The following is a 24,429-nucleotide window of genomic DNA, read 5'->3' on the forward strand; positions in this document are numbered from 1 at the left end:
CTCATTTTGTAGCTGGATTCTATCGGCATCGATTTGCAGTCCATTTGAAATGTGGTCACTAATGGCAACACACTGTACAGTCATGTGATGTATCTAATGGCAGTCTGCGATGAATTTAATTATGAAATTTCTTGAGTGCAATTTGGACATTTAAGCCTGAGGATGGCAGTGGATGAAAGCTCATGAAGGAACCAACATTGAAGGCGTCAATCCTCTGGGAAGTCATGACAGTGCAAATTTAAGTTTGATTTTCCTTAGAGCATGTTCACATGCAGCACATGTGTTGATGAAAGGAACATTTTGACCTGATGGGCTGGGTGAAAGGTCAAATGGTCACCAAATATATACAAGATCTTTCTCCTTGAATATATTTTTGATGTAATTTTATGGTTGGCTACTATTTTTTTTAATGTGTTTCCCCAGTGTTGGAAGATGTATCAACACGAATGTGTTAAAAGGATTGTTGATCACATTTAGAGTTTTCTTCTGGGAGTAACTTGTAAACCAATTATATTCTAAATAAAATGTTCTCTGTGAATTTTAAGACATCAATCAACTGTGGTTTTCTTTGATTTTGATTTTATTCATCTATTATTTGGTGCCAGTGGGTGGCTGAGTTCATCAACCCTGTCTTTATCACCACACCCTTCCTCGCACATTATTGGTTAATGTACCGGGGCAGCGTCGCTTTCATTGGCTGCATTTTGTCAACATGCAGCCGCTGTCTCTCATCGGTGTCAAGTTACATAAAGGCAGGTCGAAATTACAGGAAGTTAATACGTTTTAAACAAAACGCACGTATAATTAGAAAAAATAGCTGGTTCAGTTACTTTGCCAGAACAATTGTATTGATTAATTTTCTTCAAGAACACATTTATCCTCAAGGAAAACATTGATAGTCTCTTATGGTCTGTGATTTACCCAGTAAACGTCCGCGTGCTGGATCATGTATCTTTTACTTTGAAAATCCTGACCGGAAAGTATTTGGACACCGCTGCTGTATCGCTTCCTGTTTGATGTGGACACATAAGAACTACTGGGTGAGGTCTGTTGTGTTAGTGAAGTAAATAATGGAGGAAAGCAGTAAACTTGAGTCTGAAAAGCTTCGTGTTTCATCGAGTTAATTCGCTTCTAAACAGTTTAAGGCCGGAGCTTCCCTCGCGCCGCTTCCCTTCCACAGCTCCAGTGTTGCGGTGCAGCTCCCATTTAGCTCACTATGGAGTGTTAGCCGCTAGCGCTACATGCCAGTGCAGTGCACCTGTCACCAGCTTCTTTGTCTCACTCACGTCTGTGGCTCCACTTCCTACCGACCGTTAACCAACCGACCGTGTTCACATAAACGTTTTCTCGGGATTCTGCTCACTTCTCCGATGTGGGAGGCGTCACTGTCCGAAAACAAGCCGCCCAGCCACAGCTAACGTCAGACAAAGAAGATGAACTGATGATACTCAACAACATGTATAATATGAACTCTGTATGCGTCCCGCTGGAAAGTTCTGAACCCAAGTAGCTCGTCCCGATACCAAAACATGGCGTCCTCCAAAGCGAAAGTCGGGGTCCTCAGTGAGCCCAATTCCCTGAAAGAGATTAAAAGCACCGCTAGCTGTTCGGCTGGAGAAGCAGCAGCAAACAACCGGATATATTGCCTTGATGACCTGGAGACCATGGCCACAGTCGGTGAGTTCAAGGACACGTCACACACACAGATTCCCCAGTACTGGACTGTTGTCTCGTGGGGTGTCAAACACAGTAGTCCCCAAACGTGGGACCAGGACAAGCACAACAATGCAGGTGGAAATTCATAACATTGAACACGATAATGCAGTAGTGTTGGTTATTAAACCTCTGTATGATAGTAATGAGTATTAAAAACTGTCGAGCAGCACACTCATCATATACTCATCTGCTGAACATTGTCTTGACTGATTGAACAATTATTTGACCTCTGAAATATATAAACAATTGTTCCAGAGAAATTTAAGAATCCACTTGACAATTTCCCAGAGCCCAAATTGAAATGTGGAAATGCTCATTTTGTCTAACCAGCTATGAGAAAACCTGCACATATTTACAGTTGAGCAGATGGATGTTTTTCTATTTTTCCTTAAAAAATGACAATGAATCAATCAATGCATGATTCTTGTCAATAGATAGTAACCTGCCAATTATTTCCTAATTGAACTGTCCTTAACACATCATAATACAGTTAAGATGCCCATGACTGTTTCCTCAAAGTCTAAGGTCATCAACGTTTGTGGCTTGTTTTTATATTAACCCCAGCCTTACACATGAGTGATGCACACATGATGCATTATGAATATCTTAACTGACCTGAATCTATTCCCATCATCGTGTTAATAATAACTACACGGTGTGAATCCCAGTAGCTACAACCAGTGATATTTGACGAGAGGTCCAACCAACTCACTGCCTGAAAATCGAGTCCAGAATATTAAACTAAGTTATACTGTATAAGTTTAAACATCATGTCAACATCATATTTGTTCATATTGAGATAAATGTGACGGCTCCTTTTGATATATATTTTATCGTGTGATCTCATATCAGGATATCAATTGTTTATCTATATCACCCAATCACAGCTGACTTACTTTATCTTTAGTCTTTATCACGTTGTATAAAGCTGGCTGAGGTTGGTCCACCACAATCTGTACAACTAATTGTTAGTTGTGTGGAAAACTGCACATGCAGTGCTGGGCAAAAAGGAAGGGCTGCTCAGCTAAAGTATAGCGTGTGCCTCAGGGTAGCCAGTGTCTTTTCCATGCACTACTTTTAACCATGTAGAATTGGTAAACATTCCATATATTGATCATATCAATCGTATATTGAAATTTAACAGCCTAATGTTAATCTATTGAGTCCCAAGTCACTCGTAACTTAAGTGTATTAAGTTCAAACAGCACTGACATGTGATATACAACTATTTTGTGCTGAAATACAGCTTACTATTTACTTTTTATTATGTCGCAAGCAACCGTATTATACTACTGTTCAAGGGTTTGCTACACGCCGGGCCTAACAACACCCTTGTACAGTACATTATTGACGATACAGTACTGCCCGTCGTACCTTATTGCTTAATTAATGGATGACTAACTATTAATTAAGTCTATTAATGCCTAATAATGGACACCTTAAAGTGCATTACCCTTCTTATAGCATGGTCGCTTGCCAAAAAAGAAAAGACAATTAACTTTATATTATATGTCTTGCAGCCAGAATTGAAAAGTTGTTCTCGTGGTTTTCATGAAGACAATGTGTCTCCGTGCCGTGGGAGTACTAGTTTACAGTATGCAGAGTCTAAACCTTACAATTGGGAGTTAAACATTTGGTGAATCCAAAACCACATAATAACCAGTCCAGCCCAGTTGTGTTTACGTTCTGTTTTCGCCATGACGCGGAGTGTGTAGTTCTCAAGTCGGCACGTCAGCGGGACTCCAGCCGGCGACAACCGGCAGCAGTGAGCCGGTTCATGACGGATCAGTCATCAGCCTGAGAGGCGATGACGATTGAGACTGTTCCAACAGTCTGAGGTGTGTCCACTGGCCAGTTCGTGTTCAGAGAAGCTCACATGCCAAGCTTAGGCTAGTTCATGTTCAGGCAACAACCTGCCCTCCAGGGAGTTAGTCACTACTGGTTGACTCGTCCAAATGGGAGAAGTTTGAGTCACACCTTCATTATGGAATTACACAAGAACTCCCTCAGGCCTCTTTCCTTTACTCTCCTCATTGAAACAATAAGAATCAAGACAAACCGTGCAACAAGAGCACCGGTACGGGGCTTCATTCTGCAGGGCAATAATGAAGAACTCCATTTGTCATTTTGTTATCTTGAATGCCTGCTTGTCGACTAACTGAAACAAGACAAACCTGTCAGTGTTTTATCGGCTACCTGGATCAGAACAAAATAGATTTGGTCGCTCTTACTATATCACATGCTGACTCATTAGAATATACCGCCCACGGCTTAAGAACTACCTTTGCAAAGGTGCACCATCTTTGTTTTATTTTTCTCGAAGGCCAATTGGAGCAGACTGTTTTTTTTTCTGGAGTGGGGCTGAAAGAGACAGGCAATAACACAGAGTATTTCAGTAGACGGTGTGTGTGTGTGTATATATATATATATATATGCACACATAGACCGACAGTATGAGCAAAACATTGTGTTTTATGAACCTGATAATAAGCATAATATATCCCCGGATATACCAGTTCATTTTTACTCAATGAAATATCAAGATGTTATGGCTTTTGTTATTTCATCCCATGAGCAGGATGTTTGAGAGGATGGAGGGACATCATGTTGATAGGACCACACTTACATCAGGTACTTGTAATGTTGTTGTGTTTTGTGGCAAATGGGAAGAAAAGAACACAATCCCCTTGTTTGTTTGTTTGTTTGTTTGCATGAAGTATAACAACTCATCTCAAGCCATATCTTCTCGATGAGCATGAACAAGCTAGAGAAAAGAGATAGCGGGGGTCCTAAGATGGCTTAGCGATGGAGCGGCCAACAACCATTGAACTGGGAGGAGGAATATCGAGCAGAGTCAGCAGCTCTGAGCAGATCAGAGGTAGAAAGTTCAGTCCGTGCTCCGCTTGAGAAACAATCAATGTGTACGTAGTTTGTTCGAGCTCATGTTTGTCCAAAGCCAGCCAGTCCGGTGCACACGGCTGAGTTTTGAAAGTAAAACAACAGACACTAAATACAACCAAAACCAGATACTGAAAACATCTCCCCCAGTCTTTTACAGACTGATCACAAAAGGCCAGATGGTGAATGAACGATAGCAAAACCCCACAGAGTGATGACAGCGCATTCCTCCAGCCACCTCCATTAATAGTGATCGTTTGATTTGACGCGGCCCGTGATTTATGACGTCACGCCGCCTGTTTATTGAAGACGTCTCGCTCGGCAGTATACATTAAAAGCTACACACGCGAGCGACAAAGCCCGAGCTTACATCCCATCAGGGAGGTGTGCGGCAGCGAGCGGCGTTCATCCCGTGCTGTTGGGAGAAAGCTCCGAGCTTATGAGCCGCGTGCAAAAATCCAATTTGCCAAGCCATTTTGTCTGATGAGAGGGATTTGCTGCCTACAACAAATCAGCTAAAGCTCTGTATCTGCCTGCTGTTGTTTAATTGTCATTGGAGTCATGAGGCAACTCTTGCGCCATCAGATAGATGTGCTGCGGTCGCATGCTGCAGGCAGCCTGATGACCCACAGAATATCCCTCCAAGGCAACAGTCTGGTCCGAGCTAATGGACTCTTCAGCAACCCTTATATCCCCGACATGATATCCAGGGGTTTGTTAATCCGGCTCTCATTTGTTTTCCCGAGACCCAGAAACGGAGCAGGTGGAAGAGGAGTCAGGGATGACCCAGTTTCCAGATATCGGTGACAGCACATTACTCTCTGAAATCACCGCTTCTTGGTTGAGTCTAATCGTCAGCTGCCTTTGTCCCCGTCTCCGGGAAATGGCAAAGGAGCAGCCGTATGCTTTCAAACGGCACCGAGTCGCCATCTTGTTCTTCTCTCCCCGCCGTGAGTTCAAACACTCCCACAGCGTGTGCAGGGAGGCAACTTGAAATCTTACACCAACATTGTCACGCAGAGAGGAAGTGGGTGTTACACAGCGTGGTCAGCTCTTCTACCTCCTCTTCAAAAGCAATGGCTTCTCCTCCTTCAGGACTCTTGTTGTGAAACTCCACTTTTAGGTCATTTTTATGTGTCATTTACTTGACCAGAAACTAAGGGCTGCAGTATGCTTCAAAAGCAGGGATTGTCAGGCTGTCTCAGAGCGTCTGAACACACACACACACACATACACACACACACACAATCCAATCCTAGTGTGGAATGGGCTTCCTGTGTGTACACAAAAAGCCCATTCCACACAGGGATTGGCCAGGTGTGACAGTAGGTAGGGTCTGAATCTCTCTCCTTAAAGTTCTCATGAAACAGCAAGCAGAGTGCTATTGGGATGTCGGGATTACCCGGGTTTGCCATACGAGTTATGTTTTTTAAGTAAATATATACTTGTGGGCTGCACGGTGGTGTAGTGGCTAGCACTGTCGCCTCACAGCAAGAGGGCCGCGGGTTCCATTCCCTGTCGGAGCGGTCCTTCTGTGTGGAGTTTGCATGTTCTCCCCGTGGCAGCGTGGGTTCTCTCCGGGCTCTCCGGCTTCCTCCCACAGTCCAAAGACATGCTGCAGGTTAATTGATCTCTAAATGTCCCATAGGTGTGAATGTGAGAGTGAATGGTTGTATGTCCCTACATGTGCCCTCGATGGACTGGCGGCCTGTCCAGGGTGTCCCCTGCCTTCGCCCTATGTCAGCTGGGATAGGCTCCAGCGCCCCCGCGACCCTAATGAGGATAAGCGGTATTGAAAATGGATGGATGGATGGAAGTAAATATATAGTTGCTTGTCTCGGCAGTGAGGGAGAATGCAAGGAGAATGTTGAGCTGTGCCTCTGCACGTCTCCAAAACACTCTGGCTCGCCATTCTCCAGACAGTCCTTTTTATTGAATCAAGTGGTTATCCCACACAGAATGAGGACACAGTTTGTCTAGTCCTTTATCAGTCTGAGATGACCCTGAGCCATGTGTGGTGCGCGGGTGTGTGAGGTATGTGGGGAGACACAAAACAAACCTAGTTTTGTGCCTGCACATTAAACCTGTTGACCTCTTGTCCTCATGGTGAACGGTATAGAATAAGTAAAACAACAACGTATTACTCTTCTTCTGTTAGCTACATTAATTACATTCATAGGGCGTACATTCTTTAATGCAAATTGAAAACACATGCTCTAAACTCTAACAATATACAATGAGCAGGGAGTCATGTGAACAATGACACCGTTTAACCATCATGTTTCCACTGAGTTCCATTCTCCATTCAGTAAAAATTAGTTATTTAAGTAAGTAAATTATAATGTCAGTGTGATGTGTTCAAATGCAATCTTGTAAACTGTAGTTTCGTTGAAAAAACTTGAATAAGTCTAGTGGTTTGAATAGATATTAGAGATTACTTCTGATGAATAATATCTAGGGCTGACCTTTTAGATTGAAGTGGTTTCTGGAGCGAGGCCAGACCTGTACGAGATCCTCGTCTTCTTCAAATGACAAAGATGACAGTTGTAATACTTTAATAAATACTTGTTTATTATTAAATGCTGAGGAGAGAAAGGAGGTGCAGCGTTTTTCTACAGCTGACGCGCTTCGTTTGCGTCTGGTTGCTAGGATACGGAAGTAGAAATGTCAGCTAAGAGTGAGTTGAAGCTGCCATGCACCCTGGGAACTTGTTCAAAAGCAAGATATTGTACGGCATTAACATTTACGGAGGTACGAGGCGTTCGTCTGGCCGCTGCGGTGCTGTTGTCGCTATGGAAACACCAATACACCTGAGACAAAGGTTCATTGTTCATAAAGCGGACCAACGAGACAGCATTTCATTAGGACTCGTGGTTACATCACATCCCGTCATCAGCACCGCTGGAGTGAAGCAACAGCAAACAGCTGGGGGCCACGTGGCCCTCCACCCGTCACCGCCCACTCTGACCGGCTTCCCCTCAGCCTCCTGGGTCTTCCCTGCTCTGCCCCATCACACAGTCAAGATAAATTATTATGTTTTTGTACGGCAACTCAACAAGATATTTTAGTAGAAATAAATACTAGAATTCTACATTCAAATATTACAGATATTTACATGTAACAAACTACACAATTAGTGACGACAGACAGAGTAAACGTTCATGTGGTGCCCTGAAGGCAGACCGTTTAGTAGAAGTCAGTGGACATGGATCATAATATACTGTATATATAATAACAGCCTGTCATAATTCCATCGGAGGCTGACTGATACTGGAAGTTTACGTCTACTTTTGAGCATAACAATCAGATAACAGTTAATAACAATACATTTTCTTATATTTTCTGGTATGTAATAATCCACTGAAGTGTATTTGGTTATTGTGACTACGACTTGGGACTGATGCCTGGTCAGATGAGAGGGTCCTGGGAGGAAGGGAAGCAGCGGGGCAGTGTGGGGGAACGTCGCCGCGCTGCACATCAGAATAAATATGTGAAAGAACGTTGAGATGACTGGCAGCTGGAGAGGTTCCACTTGTGGATTCATATTGAAAACAAGTTTCTCAATAAGAGTCACATTTAATGAGCATTAACCAACTACAACAAAACCCTTGCTCAGAAATGAAACATGTAAACCGACGTCACAGGTGGCCCATGGGATGTCGGTTTAAATGTGCTTTTCAATGAAGTATTTAGTTCACAGAGGAAATTAGGTGTTTTATTTGTGTCCAAACCTTACCGTTAAAAATAAAATCTTAGCTCAGATGGATCGTAAAGCTAACTTTGCGACAGCAATTAATGGGTTATTTAAAGTGGTTGCTTTTTTATCTTTTTAAATAGACCAATGTTTTCAGCTCTAATAGTTGGCCCTACCAGTGGAATTATACATGGATGTGTCATTAAGAAAATAAATATTGTAAAAGCCTCTTGAGTACCACGAAAACACTGAGTGATGTATGCAGAGCTCTCTCTGCTGACAGGAAGTTATTTGACCCAATATTTCGATAATGGATGAATCTTTCCAACCAATCGGTACCTCTGCTCCTCCACTGGGAGAGTTTGCTGATGGTCAGAGATTCAAAATAATTGTTCTACTCGTCTGTATTTCTCATGCGTCACGTATTATATCACTTTTCCAGATGACTGAATTGATGGAGTCAGAATCTTGCCTTCTAATGTTGAAAGCATCCTTGTGTTTGTGCTTGACATCACTGAATGTCTGTTCTTTTATCATTAAGGATGAAGGACAGGTTGTTCAGTACAACACAACACTCCGGCATAATCAATACATGTAGGGCGTTAGCTAAGCGGTTGTTTGTCATGGTCGGGTTGTTTCCCAGTGCTGTGGTTAACCCCCCCCCCCCCCCCCCCCCCCCCCCCCCACCCCTCTCGTCTCAGGCACCGGAACCTTCGGCCGAGTCTTCCTGGTGAAGGACAAGAAGAGCAGGGCCTTCTACGCCCTGAAGCAGATGAAGATCCCAGACGTGATCCGACTGAAGCAGGAGCAGCACGTCCACAATGAGAAGGAGGTGCTGTCCGAGGTCAACCACCCCTTCCTCATCCGACTGTGAGTGCGCTCACACACACACACTCACACACACACACACACCGGGGGGAGTGGAGGGAGGGGGGAAGAGCTCACGGCCCACTGTCTGAACCTTTCTAATGAAAAAGGTCAAAGTTCAGTGTTGTGTGCAGCAGCCTTGAAAGCCGTGAACTGTCGATCATACGGACAGCATGCAAACGTGATGAAAAACCTTCCTTGTTGCTGCACACCGATGTCTCAGATCTCCATCGGAGCTTTAACGTAGTCAAGTTAGCTTAGTTATTGGATACGGGAGGGGGGGGGGTACATGCAGCCAATACCAGGCGACAGTCATTTCATTTAAAGAAAAAGGTCATAAGAACCTGTTGGAGCCAGGGCGTGGTTAGCCTAGCCTAGCTTAGCATATAGCAGTGGTTGTTTATGTCCCACCGCCCCAACAACATGGTCTATGCTGAATTTTTATTGAAATAACTTTTTGTGAAAATTGCAATCACTTTCAAGTAAACCAGATTGCTCCATCAGACCAAAACAAAAACAATTGCTTTTCAGGGCTTAAATGAACCTGTTTTGCTCTGGATATCTTTTCAAGACAATAACAATACAGTGGAACCTGTGCAAAACCAAACGAGTGCCATTAACTTTCATCAGTATTAGTGGCCGCAATGAGCCGGCTTTGCATTACACATCTTTTTCATACAGGGTTGCAGACTTGAAACACTATCAATTCATAATCAATGTTGCGCTTAGACCTGTATTTTGTTTTGAGAGACTCAACACCAGAAAAGCCGATCTCACGTCGCGTAAACTGTTAACGGTACAGGCGTTTCGCCATGTATTTATTAATCACTTAGTTTTATGTCTGTGTACTTTTGTAATATGTGAAGTTCTCAATAAAGGTCTTTCTGCATTTCCCCCTGCACCTGTAATACCACTGCGCCCCACTAGAGGGGCGCGCCCCACAGTTTGAATGACGCAGAGGAAAACAGCTAGCCTTGCTCTGTCCAAATTCAATTCCTGAACATGTTCAATCTCGTTTGTTCAACTCAAACAACCGAGCTGTCATTTGACTAATTGGTCACTTTTGCTATTTTGCACCAGATTGAGCCATTTTCATCATCTGAGGCACGTACAGATGTTGCTGGATCCACTCAGGGCTTTGCTGCTGTTGCAGTGTTTGATGCAATGCATCACAGTCACCGTTGTTGCTAATCCTCATCGTATCACACACTGTAAAAAGGATTACGTTTACGGAGAATAATTACATTATTGTGTGTGTTTTTTTTTTGGTCATAAATGCAACGGTGGCATTATGTAAACAAACTGGCATTTTAAGGGTTCCAATTCTGAAAAGCAATGAATGACGTTGGTGAAAAGATTTAACACCGTGAATGATGGAGATAATATTGATATATAATTTAATGGCACTATGTTGTCCTCTAAGCCTGGAGCTCTCAACCTTCGGGACCTTTGGAGAAGATAAGCTGTAAACATGTGTTATGTCACTGTCGGCTGCAACGACACCAATAAATATTCTGCTCACCCTCAGCCATCACTGTCTGCCCTTATGGATCCATCCGTCATCTTTTCTCACCACGCGCTTTCAAGTGTCTACTGGCACGGGGGGCGTCCTCTACATCACCACCCGGTATGTGTTGCTGCATCCGGTGGAAGACACGTTGGTCTCTGCTGAGGATGCGTCGTGGTCGGCCTACCGATATCCAAACAGAACCGGGCATTGAGAATATGCTTTATGTGGGTGTGTTTATTCTTGTGTAAGACATTTAGATTTAAAAAAAACAACTTGCTTTGTAAATTCCCAAAATCTAGTTTTTTTTAACTTGAATCCAACAATGTGGCAGTTCCTCTACGGCCCACTAGACGGCGCTCTGAGACCCCAGCGGTTGGGAACGGCTGCTCTAAGCCCAACAGAGTAATACACAACATCCGGAGCATTAATAAAAGTAAACACTGTTCGCTCCAGCGGCTCTCAGGCGTTGCCACGTTGAGGCCATCGCAATACTCCAAATCGCGTACGATGCTCGATTAAAATGAGGCACACGATTTTAAAACACCAGTGTTTTATAATCACATATAAAATATTCACCTTTTCTGTCCACCGCCTCAGTAGATTTTATGCATAATGAATTCAATCCGAACCCTATTCCGATAGGCATTTCCATAATACACTATATCTCCCCACTGATACACTGTAATGTGGAGAATTAAGGAGCCCACTATGAATATCAATTCTCCTCCATCTATACTTTGCTCTAGTTTCAATACAGTTAATTGAAGAGCGTCTAAGAAAATTTGTACGTCTCTTTTTTTATTACATTTCGTCACAACAAACGTTGTAATTATTAAGTACATAGTCTGGTGCTGCCGGATTAAGTTAAATATAATCAAGTCATTACCGTGTTTGTGTTTGCCGAGCCGCTCAGTCCGACACACATGATACGATGTCAGGTCGTCCTCCTCCCAGTTATTAGTCGAGACTGCTGCTCATATTCGGCCTCGACACATTATGAGATGCTCTTTTTGGGGTGAGGCTCCAGTGGAGACTGAGTTATGGTAATCCATTAATAAAGGCTCACTGTTGTTTTGTAGATCTGAAATGCTCGAATCGCTGCAGTTTGTAGTAATCGATGTGCCTGTTCCTATTTCCATCTCGCAGACTCTCAGTGTTCTGGTGCTATTAGAGCGAGTGGAGACTCATCTTAGCTGTCGTAGTGTTGAACAATGTGAGCACCTTTTTACGGGACGCTCACGAAAACCTTAAACAGCTGCTCGGCCCCAAGATAAAAGGAGAACGATGAAATGTGCACCTCATTTATTATAAACTGACACACACAATATTCCAAACTGATACCACACTCAAAAAAATCCAGAGCGTCTTAGATAAGCGACCCTTAAATGTGGAACACTGATCAAATACATAAATAACAGCGATATGTGGTAAGCGAGGAGCCGTTTTACAAACTCTGTAATGGGGACGGTGGTTCCAAATGACCTCAAACCAGCCTGAACTGGTATCTTTATTTATCAGACGGGCACTAATCTGTTGCTCCAAGTGAACGAAGCTTCCCAGAAACAGAGAGACTAAAGGTCGCCTCTGTTTGTAGCCTAGTATTTATCATGTGGCATTATTTGTTTATTTGACTATTCTTAGCAACATTCCTTTCAAAGTATGAAAGCTCCTGCTCGACAATATAGAGACCACCAAACATTCTAAATTCTAAAGTTTATTTCTGTTTGCCGTGTATCCGTAACATCTCCGGCTCAAACTGTCCCACATTAGTTATTAGCTAACTAGGTTACATGTTCACTAACTAATAACGGGAACTCACTTGATTTCACAGGCATATTGTCACAGTCTCATAATCATTTTCATCCTCACAAGTTCTATTTCATCATACGTTATATTATCATTATAATATTATATATCGAGACGAACGTTAAGCGTTCTTCTCTGTTCATTCATATAGAAATTGAACGTTCTGTTTCTTCGGCCAACAACGCTCTCATTTCAGTATAGTCGCATTTGATTTACGAGTGCACCTTATGGAATTGACATCAGCTGACAGGAAGTAAACATGCACTCAAGCTGTTGCCAATGCCATCCCGCAATTATATTTAGACAATTATATTCACGCGGTTTTTTTTCATATTAAAGCTAAACGGGACCGTAGGCGGGATTGCCGATGGAGGTGACTATACGTCAGCAAACAGAAAGAAGTAGAGTGGCAGTGCAGGAAAGAGTCGGCCGTGGTCTTTGTGGAGCCTCCTCCATCTTCATCAGTGACAGAGCTCCGGATCGTATTCCTCTGAAGGCACTTGCAGCTGAAATAGTCGTAGCAGTCGGCTCCAGTCTGAGACAGATACAGCTTCTCACTCTGATCGGATCTCCTCAACTCATTTAACTCTTTTACCCTGCAGTGGACACACAGCACAGCTGCGGACGGATACTTTGTGTATTCAAACCACCTTGTCGGTGTTTCTCGTTGCTTCTCAGGTTTTGGACCCACCACGACGAGCGCTTCCTCTACATGCTGATGGACTACGTGCCGGGCGGCGAGCTCTTCAGCTACCTGCGCAGCCGCGGGCGCTTCAGCAACGCCACCGGCCTCTTCTACACCTCCGAGATCGTGTGCGCCATCGAGTACCTGCACTCCAGAGAAGTGGTGTACCGCGACCTCAAGCCGGAGAACATCCTGCTGGACAGCGAAGGACACATCCGCCTGACCGACTTCGGCTTCGCTAAGAAGCTCTCTGACAGGTGACGGAAATGACATCAGGTCCTTTTTGACAGACGCGATTGCGGAGTGATTATGAAGAAGTTTAAACAAGGCAGGAGAGGACAAAGGAGCATCGAAACGAGTAGATAGATTGACTAAACTTTGGAGTCTAAGTAGCGATTTAAAAGACAGGTCAGCCCACGTCTAAGAGACCGGATGGAAAACAGTTTAGTCTGAAATCCAGACTTGGAGAAGTCAATGTCAATTGCACTAGTTTCTCTCCTTTGATCTCTGTGTTTCCGAGATGCTCTATTACAAGCGGCGTCAGTTTAAAACGGGATGCACTTCCTGTCTCCTTAGTGGGCGTGTTCATGGCATGTTTGACCCCCCCCCCCCCTCCTTCTCATTCGGAAGTGTTGTTAACGTCTCTTGTGAAACCGGGCCCGATAATTAAAAGATCTGCCATGATCTGTGTTCACTTCTCCCAATGGAGACAGTGGACTCAGGACCTGAACAGGCGGGGCAGTGGTAAAACCCTCGAGACACAGAAACAGGAAGCTGCTTGCAGCTTCTCAAATGTGAGAATAATCTGTTTTGGGAATTTCCTACCGGCTAAAAAGCACGAGGATCTTGTTGCGATGAGCATTTGTCCCGATTTTCTGATGGTTTGTAGACGACACAACCAGCCAATCATACAGAGGCATAATCCATATTAATCCATATTGGGGAACCCAACTGGGACGAGGTTGAACCAGTGCTGCTGTGATCTTGTTGGTTTCTGAGCAGCAGACGTATCACAGTGACTGGGTCAGAGATAAAAGCACGGATAAGATTTCCTCCACCACATCAGGATTCTAAAGTATTTGGTCATTCAGACAGACTTCTTGTCCCGCTTCAGAGATTAAAGTTAAGAGCGGCATCCATTACATGGAAGAGGACGAAGAAGGTGGAACAAGATGTGCATTTAATCTTCATTATCTGTGCGCGTAGCCTTGTGCTGCTGCAGACTCGTATCAGGGCTGACCCCATCAGAGGGCCGGAGTGACATTTAGGGACGTGACGCCGACGAGGAGAACAAGCTGCACGCTCGTGTGATGAAGCACGCTCGTCTGCCTCTGGTTTACTGGGGATTTATCCAGACGGGTACAACTCTCCTGTTGTGGTGTGCGGCTGCAGCTGAATGACAGTCGCAGATACTCCGCTCTCAGCCCAGGGTGTTTGATGCCTGATTGATTGTCAGTAGGAAGTGAATGACAAAGCGGCTGTCACGCCTCACTGTGGGTCTGAGCTCATACTGTACATCCCCCTGAGCACCGCCGCCGAGGCTACACTTGGATTCAGCTGCTCCGTGTGGATTTGGTGGAAACTCTTGATGGAAGAAATGCATCTAAGACTCTGGAGGTCGCGTATTGGCCTGTGTCTGCTTGTCTCAGTGTCAATGTTCTTTCAAGACTTGAACCTGAATAATGAGTGGTTGAAGAGTCAACACTAGAAAGGTGCATCTCCATCGAGACTATCAGACATGTTTCCCACGCGCTCGTCTCAGCAGTGGGCGTGGTTCCGTTAGCTCTTAGCTGTTAGCTGATAGCCAAATTCACACATTGTTTTCCCCCAATGTTTCTCACTGCCTTCTAAGTCCCATAATAAATCCCATAATAAATCAGTGTATCCTCTACCGGTATCTCAAGCGTATTAGATCCTCACAACATGGCAGGTAAAATAATCCTCTTGTGGAGGAACAAGCCATCTTGCTGACGTCCTGTGTGTTTTCAGTGGGTTCTTCTGGGAATCCGAGGGAACCTTCCCAACTCCGAGAACGCAAACTGGAGGACAAAGTCGCCCCGTCTCGTGTCATTTAGTTAGATACGGTGAGCGTGGCCTCCCGGCGACCTCGGCAGAATTGAAAAGATGCACTACGGAGAGACGGCTTTATATCTGCACTGCAGTGTTTCTCCCGAGCGTTCCACCCAGACGCCGCGTTGACCCCCGCTGACATGTAAACATAATGGAGTAAGATTACATTTTCCCCCAGACTGGGAGAGCAAATCAGATGGGGAGCAGATACCTCTCTGATGTTCAAGTGACCCACTTACATAAATGGAGGACGGCAGAATTGCCTCGTATAGGAAGACAACTGCCTCATTGCCTCTAGCTCTCGTGTACTCCTCCGTGTTCCGGAGGTGATGGAGCGCCGTCGCGGCCCCACAGTGTCCCCTGCTGGCAGACGGCCTCATTTAATCATGAAGACACACGGCGCTCTGAGGAGCAACAACAGGCGTCTTCTCCCCACGCGTCTCCTCCCGCCCCCCCCCGACATCGGCAGCCTCCTCACCCTCCGCCAGGGCCGACATCATTTCCATACAAATTACCGTCGCCATGGCAACTGGCCGAAAGAGGTCATTACCCAGGTGATATCGGTGACACGCGATGAAAGGCTGGCGCCGGGCCAAGTGCTCTTCATCAGAGGACAAGTGGCTTTCACAGGGAACACTGTGCATGTTTGTTACACGGTGTCAATCAGCCAGATGCCAGTAATCTGCTTTAGACTCCCTGTGCTTGTTCACACTCCTGTCCAATACTTATATAAGTATTTATATATTACTCCTGTATCCACACACTGGCCCTTCTTCCTCACAGCCCCATAAGAGATGTCTCCTTGAACACAGCGTGGAATGTTCAGAGGCCGTCACGTCTCCGCTGTCGAGCAGCAGAGGTCACTCCGCACGCTGACTGTGGCTCATGGTCACGTAGGTAGAGTCCTAAATATTACATCTTCATCTTTTAACCAACGGTGAAGCGTCTAAAAATAGCCGAGTCATTTTAGGATAATTGCTCTTTGCCAGCAGTGTTTTCCCCGTTTCAGAAACGTTGTGGATCTATTGTTAGTACCTTGAAAACAGACGAGAAGACGACGTGTCGCTGCACTACAATTACTCCCGCAAGAGCCAAAACGAATATTCTATGAATAGATTCATTGATTGGAAGGAGAACCGTCAGCCTTTTTGATAATCCGTGAACAGTTTGAAGGAATGTGAGCATGTGCTGCTTGTCTTTGTCTGAAGTTGTCGAACCGGAATCCTGGAAACTGTTGAAAAGATGAAACGACTCATTGAGAAAAAGAAAAGGCAGATTAATTGATGATGAAACGAGAATAATTAGAATAGACAACAACAACATGAATAGCAGACAAGCAGTAAGTAAAACAAACACATAGGCGATGTCAGATCAGTGCGTGACAAAGTATGTGGCCTAAATGGCTGGAAACAGCTGGTTTGGGTTCGGTTAGGGTCGATGAGGGAAGAAGACCAAACCATTTCCGTCCACTGAGCATGTGCAGAGGAGAGGCACTGCAGCCACGTTTGAGCTTCAACCACACAATATCTGATTTATGCTTGATAAATAGGTTCAAGGTTCAAGGTTTTTTATTTGCCATCTGTGCCTAGACCAGCAGTCCATACACATCGGAATTATTTTTGCAGGGTTCTCCGAGTCAACAGAGGTACAAAACAAACACACTATAATAATAATAATAATAATAATAATAATAATAGTAACCGTAATAATAGAAATATGAAAAATATATTTAAAAAAACACTGTACAAAAGACACAGTGTACATAGTGGTAAAGTGTATGCAGTATTAACAGTATTAACAGTATTAAGTACAGGAACAGGTTATCAACAATAAACATAAGAAAGGAAAGGAGAGTGCAGAGATAATAAGTAGGTAAGTAGGCTAGTGCTGTACCTAGCTTGTAAAAAGAAACAAAGAGGGGGAAGGGGACAGTTGAATGATTAGTTAGAAAGAAAGTATTAAATGGTACTCAGTTGACTAAAGAACAGTCTCATAAATAATAGACCTCTCTGTCTGTGTGATCAGGACCTGGACTCTGTGTGGCACTCCCGAGTACCTGGCTCCCGAGGTCATCCAAAGCAAAGGTCACGGCCGAGCGGTGGACTGGTGGGCTCTGGGCATCCTCATCTTTGAAATGCTGGCTGGGTAAGTGCTGCACCTCACCTCCACCCTTTGTAAACACCGGGGGGGGCACTCTCCTCCACCAGAGACACACTCACCGGGAGAATCTAGACCTCTGTCCCTTTAACAAACACAGGCACAGCTGATCTGGTGTCAAACATCACACACACACACGCACACACACACACACACACAGGTGTGAAGCCAGACTTTGAGCAACTCTTGACTGGAGTAAACTTTGACGCTCATTTCTCAAAACGATTGGAAAGACAGCGGGCGGACACAATAACATGAACACCTGTACACGAGTGATGCAATCGGACATAACAACCCTGCAAGAGAAAGTGAGTGAGGGACCAGAGCGGGGGCGGAGCCTGTGTTCACGGATCAAAGCAATGCTCTATTAATTGTACTGCTGCTCTTGTCTCGGTGTGGGGAATCTCCTCTTTCTGTGCTCGTTGGCTACTTGCAGAGCTAGTAGAGAGGGAACAATGCCGCTAATCCGCTTTAGAAAGAACTCTCATTGGTTTTCTGTCCCTCAACGTGAATAATAATGTTGGTTTCTTGTAGGCATTCGAAGAGAACAGATATGACATTGATTGAGTCTTTGTTCCACACACACACATACCAGGTGATAGTCCTGATATACCTGAACAGTTGATTAGTTGACCCGGTTCAATTGCATGGCCCTACTACATCGCCTAATATTGTCTGGGATCTTCTGACAATATCACAACATTTGACTCTTTTCGTGCACAAAATAAGAGTCTTGTGTTTTCCCTCAAAAAGGTGGTGGCCTCGGTCCGTGTTCGGAGCACCGACTGTAAACTAACAAGTGAAACCGATTTACACAGCATTACAAAACAGGATCATACCACGGCGGTATCTCAACTTGTTGATGGTTTTGTTTTGGTATTCGGAAAAGGTTTTCAGAGAGGTGTCTGCCCCCAATTCACTGGAGGTTAATATAATTCAATGTGTGCTGCTCTGAGCACCAACAGCATGACAGCACCTGCTTTCTACAGAAGACACAGTCACCAGTTCACACTGTAGCGTTTGGAACTGTTATTAAACAGAAAAAACAAGTTGAAGGTTTAACTGCACTGAGGAACACAGGTACGAACTAAGGTGCAGAACTAATGCCATTTCCATCAGTATGTGCTAATTCATTGTTAGCATGCTAACATGTTAAATGTCGTAAACATAATGCCAGTGAAACAGCAGTAAGTTAAAGCCTGAACTAGTTCAAGAGGAATTGCGACCTCCTGAGGAACCTCCAGGTCAAGGGAAGCCAATGTAGAAGTGATTTTAAAGCTGCATCTCTCCTCCGGTTGTATAGAAGTCTATGCTTCATGTGTTAAACCTGCATTCTCTCTCCTGACCACCAGGGGGCGACTCCTCTGGTTGTATAGAAGTCTATGCTTCATGTGTTAAAGCTGCATTCTCTCTTCTGACCACCAGGGGGCGACTCCTCTGGTTGTATAGAAGTCTATGCTTCATGTGTTAAACCTGCATTCGCTCTACTGACCACCAAGGGGCGACTCCTCTGGTTGTATAGAAGTCTATGCTTCATGTGTTAAAGCTGCATTCTCTCTCCTGACCAGCAGGGGGCGACTCCTCCGGTTGTATAGAAGTCTATGCTTCACGTGTTAAACCTGCATTCTCTCTACCGACCACCAGGGGGCGACTCCTCTGGTTGTATAGATGTCTATGCTTCGAGTGTTAAAGCTGCATTCTCTCTACTGACCACCAGGGGGCGACTCCTCTGGTTGTATAGAAGTCTATGCTTCGTGTGTTAAAGCTGCATTCGCTCTCCTCACCACCAGGGGGTGACTCCTCTGGTTGGATAGAAGTCTATGCTTCATGTGTTAAAGCTGCATTCTCTCTACTGACCACCAGGGGGCGACTCCTCTGGTTGTATAGAAGTCTATGCTTCATGTGTTAAAGCTGCATTCTCTCTACTGACCACCAGGGGGCGACTCCTCTGGTTGTATAGAGTCTATGCTTCGTGTGTTAAAGCTGCATTCTCTGTACTGACCACCAGGGGGCGACTCCTCTGGTTGTATAGAAGTCTATATAAATGACTCTACTTCTCTTGATTTATTCCCTCAGTAAACATTGTAAACATTAGTTTATGGTCTCAATCTCTAGTTTCAAGTCTTCTTCAATACAGCGTGATGTTCATTTAGTAAATTATGATTAAAAGAAATATGGATTCAACGCAGGCATATTAACCTGCCTTTATTGTGTGCAATTTGATCAGATGTCATATTAAATGTGCTTCATATTGGGGTATTCCTGTATGTTCATACAATCAATGGAATATATATAGTCAATAGGCGCCGTATCCTTTGATCGAACCTCCCAGCTTCAACTCCCAAATAGGGAACAGCTTCCTCCAGTCCCCCTGAAAGGTCAGCTAGCCTCACCCTTCATCCTTTAAATCCTGGGAAGAAAAGCTACCTGGCTTTGAATTTGTGGAAAGAATGCAACCTTCTCCCAGCATTCATCAGGGTGGGCTTTGAAGTGTTGCAGTCTGGGTGGAGACCGGCCGCTGTGCACATCACTAGACGTGTCCAGGGAGGAGCTCCGCTGCGAGACCCCTCAGACAAAGAGCTCCCTTCATCATGCAGTGTTGAGAAGCTGTTCCTCAGAGGTCCGGATCCAAGAATGTAGCGGCTGCTTCTGAAAAGTTAGCAGTGGCAGATCATCCACCTCTGGGGTGAAGTGCAAGTTGAAAAAACATTCATTGAAGCGCCAGCCCCCACCCCCCACAAGGGAGGAAGCCAAGAGGGAGTAGAAGGAAAAGAATGGGTCTTCTCTCCATAATCCTGCCTGCAGGGCCAGATTCCTGCTCTTAATGGAAACCAATCATCCTGCATGCGTAGTTGTCGTGATACATGTGGCCGTGTCGAACTGAAAATATGACCCCCCCACAGATGAAGACCTGCTTCAGTTTGTAGGGTAACTTCCAGTGGTCCACTCAGGCTAAGGGTCACTTTCATGTTAATTATCAGAAAAAATGAATCCCAATTTAATCGAAACTCGTCTATTCCCGGACCCAATTTCCTGGATTGAGTGCCTAAAAATGTAATTAACTCCCTTCCTATCTCTCACTTCTCCTTGTCCCCCCCGGTCAGTTCAGCCTGCTGAGGAGAGGCGGAGTCCACCAGCCTCCTGTTGGTGGCGTAGCTTTGATTGAGAGTTGACTACTGACTCCTTCCTGTAACTTCTGTGGCACCTTTAAGCATAACTCACATTGAAGAATGAAAGAGGTGCTATCGGGACTGTTGTTATTCCAGAAGATGAACCTTCTTCCTGAGTTTGGCTCCAACGTAAAGCTCATGGGGACATTGACATAAAAAGAGTGAGAATATGCTCAGAACGTCCTCTGATGTGTAATTATACATTTGATACTACCACTGGGGGAAACCAAAATCAGAACCTTTTGAATATGACACAATGTGGCTTTAATATTCCTTCAGTACAGCTGGGGACCTCCAAGAATGTCTTGTGTCATATATAACATCATCCACCATTTTTGTAGTTCGGTCTCAAGGCCACTTTATGAAGGTCTCCGGAATCATCTCGGCCTCAGGATTTTATTTCAAAACCACAACTGTGGATATATTACTAACCGGCCTGTGCATTCCGTGATTTGATTTGTGAACATCATTATTGCGACTGCTCAGAGAAAACAAAGGAAAACTTCCACTCATAATCAACAGTGCTTTTTGATTATTTTATCAAGACATTTTGTGGTGTTACACTCGTACATACACACACATACAGTATAATATCTGGCAATAAACACAGTTAAAGAAGAGCAATCGCCATGTGTTTTGTGTGGGCGTTGTCATGGGAATAGTGGATCTTTCACAGCGGTTTGAGGAGAGCCTCAGGTTGCATCTCCACATTTTATCCCAAGTGTGTCATGCAGTGTGGGACTCACTAGTCTCATCTTGGTCCTGCCTTGGTCTTGAATCTGTCTCAACCCCTCGATGCGATGTCTCTGTCTAGATACACTCTGGTCTTGATCTTGACTTGGTCTAGATACACTCTGGTCTTGGTCTTGACTTGGTCTAGATACACTCTGGTCTTGACTTGGTCTAGATACACTCTGGTCTTGGTCACTCTGGTCTTGGTCTTGACTTGGTCTAGATACACTCTGGTCTTGACTTGGTCTAGATACACTCTGGTCTTGGTCACTCTGGTCTTGGTCTTGACTTGGTCTAGAAACACTCTGGTCTTGGTCACTCTGGTCTTGGTCTTGACTTGGTCTAGATACACTCTGGTCTTGGTCTTGACTTGGTCTAGATACACTCTGGTCTTGGTCACTCTGGTCTTGGTCTTGACTTGGTCTAGATACACTCTGGTCTTGGTCGTGACTTGGTCTAGATACACTCTGGTCTTGGTCACTCTGGTCTTGGTCTTGACTTGGTCTAGATACACTCTGGTCTTGGTCGTGACTTGGTCTAGATACACTCTGGTCTTGACTTGGTCTAGATACACTCTGGTCTTGGTCACTCTGGTCTTGGTCTTGACTTGGTCTAGATACACTCTGGTCTTGGTCACTCTGGTCTTGGTCTTGACTTGGTCTAGATACACTTTGGTCTTGACTTGGTCTAGATACACTCTGGTCTTGGTCACTCTGGTCTTGGTCTTGACTTGGTCTAGATACACTCTGGTCTTGGTCGTGACTTGGTCTAGATACACTCTGGTCTTGACTTGGTCTAGATACACTCTGGTCTTGGTCACTCTGGTCTTGGTCTTGACTTGGTCTAGATACACTCTGGTCTTGGTCACTCTGGTCTTGACTTGGTCTAGATACACTCTGGTCTTGGTCACTCTGATCTTGGTCTTGACTTGGTCTAGATACACTCTGGTCTTGGTCGTGACTTGGTCTAGATACACTCTGGTCGTGACTTGGTCTAGATACACTCTGGTCTTGGTCACTCTGGTCTTGGTCTTGACTTGGTCTAGATACACTCTGGTCTTGGTCACTCTGGTCTTGGTCTTGACTTGGTCTAGAAACACTCTGGTCTTGGTCACTCTGGTCTTGGTCTTGACTTGGTCTAGATACACTCTGGTCTTGGTCTTGACTTGGTCTAGATACACTCTGGTCTTGGTCTTGACTTGGTCTAGATACACTCTGGTCTTGGTCACTCTGGTCTTGGTCTTGACTTGGTCTAGATACACTCTGGTCTTGGTCGTGACTTGGTCTAGATACACTCTGGTCTTGGTCACTCTGGTCTTGGTCTTGACTTGGTCTAGATACACTCTGGTCTTGGTCACTCTGGTCTTGGTCTTGACTTGGTCTAGATACACTCTGGTCTTGGTCGTGACTTGGTCTAGATACACTCTGGTCTTGACTTGGTCTAGATACACTCTGGTCTTGGTCACTCTGGTCTTGGTCTTGACTTGGTCTAGATACACTCTGGTCTTGGTCACTCTGGTCTTGGTCTTGACTTGGTCTAGATACACTCTGGTCTTGGTCTTGGTCTCTGCTCAGGTGGTCTTGACTACAACACTCTTCTTCTCTGTTAAACCTTATATGTAAGTCAGGAAATGGGGACATGATGTCAGTCTCTTGCCACAATGACCCAGATTCTCCACCTATGACAGCACACCAGTGGAGTCTGTGGTGGCCGGCCGGCTCCCAGGCGCCCCCGTCCCACGGTCTCCCGTCTCGGGAGCTTTTCATTCGGAAGGCGAGCGGCGTGTGACAAACTGGTGCGATTATGCGCCTGTCTGCTCCGTGCATAATGCATTTAGAGGCCGGTCCCATTATGTAATTTGTGGGTAATGACTTGTCCAGGCCAGAGTGGTGAGGGGGGTTTGGGGGGGGTCTGGGAAAGCACTCAATGGAGTGCAGCAGTGAAAGGCCTGTGGGTGGCAGAAACACACACACACACACACAGAATCACAGAATGAACTGTGAACAAAGGCGGCTCTGTCTACAGCGGAAAGTTATCATAGCCCCCCCCCCCCCCCACCCACCCCCACTCTAAATGGTGACCTCTCCACGTGTTCCTCTGCATTCAGTTCAAACGGATCCAGGTGAGGGGATGCAAGCTCTTGCCTCCTTTACCTGGTCCTTGCATCATGCTGTTTGTGCCGAGTATCAATGAAGTTCTCACGCTGTGTGTGTGTGTGTGTGTGTGCGTGTGTGTGTGTGTGTGTGCGTGTGTGTGTGTGTGTGTGTGTGTGTGTGTGTGTGAGTGTGTGTGTGTGTGGCTTCAGAGGCTGACGTGTGTTTGTCTCCACAGATATCCACCGTTCTTTGATGACAACCCATTTGGAATCTATCAGAAGATTCTGGCTGGAAAATTGGAATTCCCACGCCATCTGGATTTCTATGTCAAGTAAGACACCAAGCCAGGAAAGAGTGTGTGAGTGTGTGTGTGAGTGTGTGAGTGTGTGAGTGTGTGAGTGTGTGAGAGTGTGTGAGTGTGTGTGTGTGTGTACGTATATTTTTAGGACTGTTAACGATTCAAAGCGGATTGAAGGAATTTGAAGGAACACATAATTAATTTGAAGGAATTTTAATGCAGCTCATTTAGCCACTTTAGGGTCGCCCTTTTTATTGCACGTAAAAGCTTTCAAATACACCAGTGGGATATTTTACTGCTGCATTTTTACATGGCAAAACAATACATTCACATCTTTATTTACATTTCAGGCATCGAGCCAAAAACATTCTAAACGGTATTTCCATTGACCTTAAAATAATATTTGAGTCGACAAATACTGAAACCAGCCTGGAAAATTGTTCTCCATAAACATATTTAAAATTAGATCATTTATTATTAGATCATTTATTATTCAATGAAATCAAAGTGTATGTTCATAAACTGAATTGTATACATTAAATCAGACATGGCTGGTCAGCACCAAGAACCTGAGAGTCCTCAGCTGTAGCTGCTGTCCTGGGACCAGGTCACCACAGTGGTGCTCATCTACAACCACAATCTGAGGGTCACTGATGCACCCAGCCCTCACCACTCAAATGACTAATAAAGCATCAATACTTCAAACGGCTGTGGGGGGGGGGCGTGGATG

General features: G+C 44.8%; 1 protein-coding gene across 1 annotated transcript in view; it reads left to right on the top strand.

Moving 5' to 3' along the window:
• The first annotated feature begins 998 nt into the window (after positions 1–998).
• The window catches only part of prkx (protein kinase X-linked), a 31,671-nt gene continuing 8,240 nt past the window's right edge, over positions 999–24,429 (top strand). Inside the window, exons 1-5 of the mRNA XM_034548049.1 lie at positions 999–1,677; positions 9,010–9,178; positions 13,170–13,433; positions 17,272–17,391; positions 23,637–23,732. Coding sequence (XP_034403940.1) covers positions 1,530–1,677; positions 9,010–9,178; positions 13,170–13,433; positions 17,272–17,391; positions 23,637–23,732 — 797 coding nt within the window. The 5' untranslated portion in view covers positions 999–1,529. The remainder of the gene's footprint in view (positions 1,678–9,009; positions 9,179–13,169; positions 13,434–17,271; positions 17,392–23,636; positions 23,733–24,429) is intronic.

This window comes from Cyclopterus lumpus, chromosome 2 (assembly GCF_009769545.1).
Source record: "Cyclopterus lumpus isolate fCycLum1 chromosome 2, fCycLum1.pri, whole genome shotgun sequence".
In the NCBI taxonomy this organism is placed as follows: Eukaryota; Metazoa; Chordata; class Actinopteri; order Perciformes; family Cyclopteridae; genus Cyclopterus; species Cyclopterus lumpus.